Genomic DNA, 6,861 nt, shown 5'->3' on the forward strand with positions numbered 1-6,861 from the left:
CTGCCTCCTCTCTGTCTAACTGAACCATTACTCAGAGTCATTGAGGAGAAGATGTTTCTACAGTTTAATTTGCCTCAGTGATGACAAGAAGGGATTTTATTTGTCGACCACCGTGTGATGATATTTCTCTGGAAACCAAAAATGGATATGAGCTGCAAGTCTCTAATTCTTCTTTTCCATGTCATCTGCATGAACTCTCTGTCAGGTAATTAACAACACTGCATCTTTTTCGAATTGTTTTATTTGACAAACTAAACCCCTTTTTTTAAAAACAATGTTTATCCTGACATTAATTTTCATTTATCACTATTGAATTGTTACATAAATCTATTCATGTGAAACACTGTGGGTCAATTGAGGCGCCAGAAGAGAAAGACAATTTTTTTTTATCGTAATGTTCCTGTTCCACTCTGGGTTATGATTCCCGGAGTGGAAATTAGTAAAACTCTGTTCCCTTTTACAAAACACCCACAGTGTCACCGTGATACGAAATCCCATCAGCGATTTGCAAGATCATTGTGTTTTTTCATTACCCATACTTCCTTTTCTCCAATAGATCACATCCTTCGCTAAGCATTTAACTAAAAAAAAACTTTTCAGCATGTTTAGAAAATAGTCTTTGGTTCTGTAGAAAACTTTTAAAATGAAAGCCGCAATTTAACTATACTTAATTTGGAGAAATGTAAATGATTAATAGATGTAAATCATGATTCCCCTCTTTTTTTTCAGTGGCAGGACTGGGCGTCCCTCAGCCTGATGGCCTGGTGGTGAACATTTCGGATGGGGAGGTACTGATATATTGGAAACGTCCTGCGGATGCCCCCTTGAACTCCAAGTACAATGTACAGATGGGAAAGTAAGTTTAACTTCGAAATATCAGTAACAACAGCTTTACTTAAGAGTTACCATGTTCTGTTCACCAACTTCCTGTTTTTTCGCAATTCACATTTCCCAGTGTTTTCGGTTTTATTTCTGTCCCATTGATCTAAATTTGTTTTCCTCTAAACCTTTGCCAACTATAATAATTTTCTCAGGAGAAATATTTAATGTTGATTCTGACTTTTATTAAAAGCTACACTTTATTTCGCCTTGTGTTGCCCAATGACTCTGCTCCTTCCAGTTGTTAACTGCTGTGTTTTTCTACCCACAGGCTCAATGGTGAGTGGACCGAGGTGGAACGCTGTACTGGGATCACAAACTCTTACTGTGACCTGAGCAGCCTTATATACGACTATAACACTCCGTACAAGGTCAGAGTTCAGCTGGTCGCAGGAGACGACACATCTCTGTGGACAATGAAGAGAGTTCGCCTTTTTGAAAGTAAGCACGGTTGTTACTTTGGTATGATTGGTCAGTGTGGCTTTGTTTAAATTTTGTATTTTGGATGGTCACACTAAAAAGTCCTTTTCTTACCTTCCCTTCCTCTGTTCTTACAGGTGAACTGCAGCCGCCCTCCTTCACTTTGTTGGCTACTTCCAGCACTCTGTCAGTTAAGGTTCATCAGAAACTCGTTCTGAGAAAGATCTTTCCTTATGGGCTCACCTACACCATCTACCTGGAGGAGACAGAGAAAGATAAGGTGGGCGTTAAATAAGGTTTAAAGGCACAATATGTGAAATAAAGTAAGACAGCAGCAACGCTATCCAATAACCCTGTCACCAAAAATTCGATAAACAAGATTGGGATTAATCTGTCAGGGATTTCCAAACACTGAAAAACACAATTATCCAATTATTGAATTGTGCAAAATATTTGTTAAGCGGAAAATAAACTATTTTCAGTGATGCTCAGTTGAGAAATTTTTCATTTAGAAGTTAAACTCAGTTTGTATCTGAATATTGTTAGATTTAAATCATCTTTAAAACACATTAACAATATTTTGATATTTAATGTCAATCTAATCTTCCTGAATCAACATCTCAGGCGTGCCCCTTTCAGGTTTAGTGTTTGACCTTCATGGCATTTCGTTTTCTACGCTGCAGAATACCACAGCATACCTGAAAGAAGATGACGTTGGGGGGTATCAGAGGACCACGACTTTCAGTTCTCTCCACTGGGGAAGAAAGTACTGCGTCAGCATGAAGGTCGAGGGTAACGGAGCCCGCTCTGTGAGTGCTGTGTCTCCTAAACAGTGTCTGCTGCTACCGGAGAGAGGTAAATGGCAAATGGCAAATAGTTGTATGTGGCAACAATCAAATAAGATACATACAGACATGCTGGTGTATTACTGTAATTACAGCAGGCCTATATATGGATATACTCTACTGTATACATGTATATAGTGTATACTATACTGTTCTGCCACATGCTGTACTTTTTATAGGCTTGACACACAAATGCATGTTTTCTAGCCTAAATTGAAATAGTACGACATTTATGTAAAATACATGAAACCTATTCACTTTCTTGTTGAGATTGAGATGAGAAGATCAACACCACTCCTGTGTCACTCTTGTCTTCTATTGCTCCGAATAAATCCACAGTCATACATGCTAAAATATTTTCTGTTATGCTCCTTCCAGAGTGGTTCATAATTGCTGTATCATCCCTGTCTATTCTGGGTGTGGTGTTAATCATCGCTATCATGGCATCCATCGTCCTGTGTTACGTGAAACTACCAGTGAAAACACCTGCTGCATTGGTAAGTGGATAAAATTGCAGACAATGTACTGTCAACTATGAAAATAAATCTCAATTCTCAAAGACCACCTTGCATCACATTTTTAATTATAGCTTCATGACAGCTCATAGGTAAATCTGATCATGCAAGTGACAATCAATCAACGACTAATCCTTCATCTTCTCTTGCCCAGAAATCCCCTGCAAGTTACTGGCTTCCACTCGCAGTTGAAGAGGGCACTGTGGAGGTTGTCACAGACAGAGGATGGTTCCTATCCAGTTACGGAACAGAAGTGAAAAACAACAAAAATCACCTAGTGACCCATTTCACAATGACAGAGGACAATGAAAAGGAGGAGGACAGGAGGACAAGCGGGGAGTCAAACTCTGCCACAAACAACAGAGGATGTCCCCTAATGAGACAAGACGACAGTGGCTTCGGCAGCTTGGGAGGAACAGAGAGCTCCACCGGCAGTCAGACAGATTACTCCCTGCAGGATGAGAGGACTGATGCTGACAAAGTTCGTAAAAGGGAGGATAGCGGAGTGGGGCTGGGCTGCCAGCTGGATTCTTCTTCTGTGGAACTGGATGGACGGGACATCAGGCCCCTAAAGGAGTCCGTCCCTGTCGGTAGCTACCGCACACAGAGCCCCTCTGCTGTGCATACGTGTGTTAGTGATGATGAGGAGGCGTTTAAACAGATACTTTCAGATACAGTTTTGGCCGAAGTGGTCACAGGTTACAGAGCTGGCCCTCAGGTGTGTATCTGTTCGGGAGCAGGTCAGTGCACTTGGTGCCATAAACAGGGTCATAACGGAGCTGAGGTCATCAAAAAATACAGATCAACCTGTATAGAAAATGTGCCACTGAGCAGCAAGTGTGATTTTGTGGACTCTTACAAAGCGGGGCTTACATTTTCAAGTTATTCAAAAAATTCGCAAATGGACACCGTCATGATGGACGATTTAAAAAACATGTTTAAACAACTTGGGGACACTTTCCCTCTGCTATCGACTTTACCCCCACTTGTGGAGGGAGGACATGACTTCAATATGAACAATGTGTGTCTCTCCCTCACTGACGTACAGCTGACAACTGACTGATACTGTGAGACAACATCGCTATATATATAAAACAACATATCATGGACCTTTACGCCCCCTTGTCCCGACATGACGCACTCTTTGAGTCATGAAATGGTGGCATCTGTTAGTTTTGGGGAGTATGTTGGAGTATTTTCATGACTTCCAAATCTGAAGTGTTGGGAGGAAACAAAACACTTGTTGCTCATATAGGAAGGAAATAAGAACCACACAGCTGCTGGCTGATATCTGTTTGAGTCTCATGAGCTTATACAGATGGAGCCTGAACTTCATGCAGTCGTGTCCCACTGGGTGTACGTACAGCTGACTAAAAGGCAGCAAGCCGGAAGTGAAACTGGCGTGGGGAGTAATGTAGAGGAACGGTTTAGCAGTTACGTGCTTTTGGACATTTTGCTTATACATCTCTGCTAACATGAAATCATCTTTAAAGTTTCGGTCACATTTCCACTGTTTTTGTGAACTGGTTTCCAGAGAAGGACTGAATTAAGCACCAAACATTTCTTGTCATTTTCTATAATGAGCAGGATGTTTTTTACAGATTGTTTTTCATTTTGTCCGACTAAGCAAGTGATTTTCATGTGACGTACTGCAGAACTGTCTTTAAGCTACTTCCATTTATTTATTTGATGTTATTTAAAATTATATTTATTGTGTATTGCTGTGAATTTACACAGTTCTGCTTTTTTCTACATGTGATTAAAAGACAAGTCTTTTGTTGAAATGTTCAGTAAGTTTCATACACTCATAAAAAAACCAGGGGTAAACAAATGGCCTGATTTTCAGAAACCATGACTCAAGCATGCACAAAGACAAACGTGAAAGATCAAACTTACACCTACTGGAAAAAACAACATTTCATATCTATTAGCAGTACTTGGGGTTCCCATATGCAAATAAGAGAGCAGTGGTTTTAAATATAGTTTACTCAGTAAAAAAAAAAACACTTCCTCTTTCAGTCTTCCACTTATTTGATATGTCCTGCATTGCATAGACAGAAAAAGACAGCAGTTTTTGTTCAGCAAAGCAGAATTGTCAAAGATACTGAACACTTAGCTCTTCAGCTGTTGTGCAAATGACAGTTTGTTTTACCTACCAGGCAGTAGTAAGGCCTATTTCTTCATGTGCAGTATACATATAGAGTGGAAGTGAGACAGTAAAGTCAAATCCTTAAGTTTGAGAGAAACAAATCACTTAGACTAAAAAGTATCACAACTACATGTCCACTGATGATCACAAAATGTGGCTGGATAAACCTGTTCGGACACCCTGGAGTAAAAGAAGTTGCTGTAGAGCCCCCAATCTCCACACCTAGAGCTCTCTGTGCAATGTGTACTGCATCTCCAAATCCCGATTGTGTACATTGATACAACAAGACCTTGTCACAAAATTAGCCGTGCAAGATTTACTTATTAAATGATTGTTTTGGGTAAAAGAGATTACCAAAACCATCTGATATGCTGTGAGCCTGGTGCTTTTGAAGCCCTCAATCAAAGACGACTAAGGACGAAACTCAGGAAATGGATTTTTAACTGTTTTAATGTTGTGGATCACACAAAGCCTGAATGTTGTCAAAAATAATTTCAATCATATTCAAAAGAAAACCTTCCTAATCTCTCTACTTTTGTCTTGTGCTCGTATACGTTATGACTTTTCTTGACAGAATACGAAAGTTGACCTTTGTTCAATTCTTTGGAAGCAGCTCACATCAGAAAAACATGAGAAACATGAAACTGTAGTTCTGGCCACAAGAGAGCATTAAAAAAGGCATGAGAGGAGTGGGGGGGGAAGTCACTCGCATTTTACAAGAAAACTGATCTGCTGTGGTTAAGTTGTTGATATTCTGCCTTCCCCTTGAACGTTTTTCTTATGTGCGGCACAATGTGTGCACTTCTGTAGGGTGTGTGACAGTTTCTCATGACAAATAGCAAAACTGAAAGATATATTTAAACGTAAATTACCCATTTTGTTTTTAATACGTATTCGAAATTACATGACATAATAATACAATTGTGTACACACTACAGCGTGATATACCCTGTTTTCTGTTTCAAGACAAAGAAGTCATTTTTTTGTTTTTAAGACCCGACTTCAAAGAGACAATGACATGGTATCACATCAAGTTAAAAATGTTTCAAAAACAATATCGAAAATTACCTGTTCAGGTTAAACAAATGGATTACGAATGAAAAATGAATTATAGCAGCTAAATGTTAACACAAACAAATAACATACATTCTGAAAACAAGACGGCAGTGCGTGGGAAAGCGAGAGATAAAGGGTGTGCTTTCAATCACGTAGATGGTTGCCAGAATCTGCTGCTACACATCTTGATTTGTTATTTCATCCTGCTGCTGATTGAGAAGGGAGCAGACTTCTTCAAACCGACCTTGCTGAAGAGGGAAAGATCAAACACAAAGCTCAACCATACAACCATTACTGTATGAGTGAGGATAGTAAACTTTGTATTTCAAAAGCCTGTGAGCAATGTCGTGTTCTTTTTTCCTTAGGTAGAGATGGTAGAGTCGGTCTGGTTCAAGAAAGTATTTATTTAGAAGCAATGAACAGCTACTACATAGCTATGGGCACTCAACGTACAACCCGCAAGCCGCCTAATACCGCCAGGGAAGTCAAGAGTCGCCCCGAGCGGATGGTGGGTGCAATATTTATAATAATAGGTAGAACTTCAGCAGGAGGGGGAGTCACGTGGCTAGTGCACAGGCTGGTCCCAGCCTCAAGGCACTGGAATTCGCCAATGATGAGAAGCCGCTCCAGTTTCGTCCCTCCTTTGACAGTAGCTGACAAATCTTCACATTCTGACAGTGTTTGGTTTGGTGTTTTAAAACAAGCCTTGAATCGGCTGACAGCTTGTGGGCTTTCAGTATGGCATGCACATGTTCCTATCTGTCCTTCAGACCCTAGTGGCCGCTGCTTGAATTCTTTCTAAGGGTATGTCAGTATTTTTTAAGAAAACAGTGCATTCATCTATGTGTGATTTTTGGAATAAAGCTAATGGAGTTTATGCTGTAATATTGTAAGTTAGGTATTAGAACAAGTTAAAGTACAGTTTATTGTCTGCCACAGATGTACAGTCTTCTCAGACAGGCATTATCAGACAGGTGCAAGACTGAACTGCGATGTG

At 40.0% G+C, this 6,861-nt stretch overlaps 1 protein-coding gene across 1 annotated transcript; it reads left to right on the forward strand.

Moving 5' to 3' along the window:
- On the forward strand, positions 1-4,443 carry il10ra (interleukin 10 receptor, alpha). The gene is made up of 7 exons (XM_034604761.1): positions 1-205; positions 730-856; positions 1,151-1,320; positions 1,437-1,579; positions 1,983-2,154; positions 2,523-2,641; positions 2,814-4,443. Exons 1-7 carry the CDS (start codon positions 118-120, stop codon positions 3,720-3,722), a joined length of 1,728 nt encoding a protein of 575 aa, XP_034460652.1. The 5' UTR covers positions 1-117; the 3' UTR covers positions 3,723-4,443.
- Positions 4,444-6,861: the final 2,418 nt, after the last annotated feature.

Source organism: Hippoglossus hippoglossus, chromosome 13, assembly GCF_009819705.1.
Source record: "Hippoglossus hippoglossus isolate fHipHip1 chromosome 13, fHipHip1.pri, whole genome shotgun sequence".
NCBI classification, from domain to species: domain Eukaryota; kingdom Metazoa; phylum Chordata; class Actinopteri; order Pleuronectiformes; family Pleuronectidae; genus Hippoglossus; species Hippoglossus hippoglossus.

Coding starts and splice junctions, on each gene's coding strand:
- il10ra (XM_034604761.1), top strand. CDS start 118: ATGATATTTCTCTGGAAACCAAAAATGGATATGAGCTGCAAGTCTCTA. Junction 206..729: donor CTGCATGAACTCTCTGTCAG/GTAATTAACAAC, acceptor CTTTTTTTTCAG/TGGCAGGACTGGGCGTCCCT. Junction 2,642..2,813: donor TGAAAACACCTGCTGCATTG/GTAAGTGGATAA, acceptor TCTCTTGCCCAG/AAATCCCCTGCAAGTTACTG.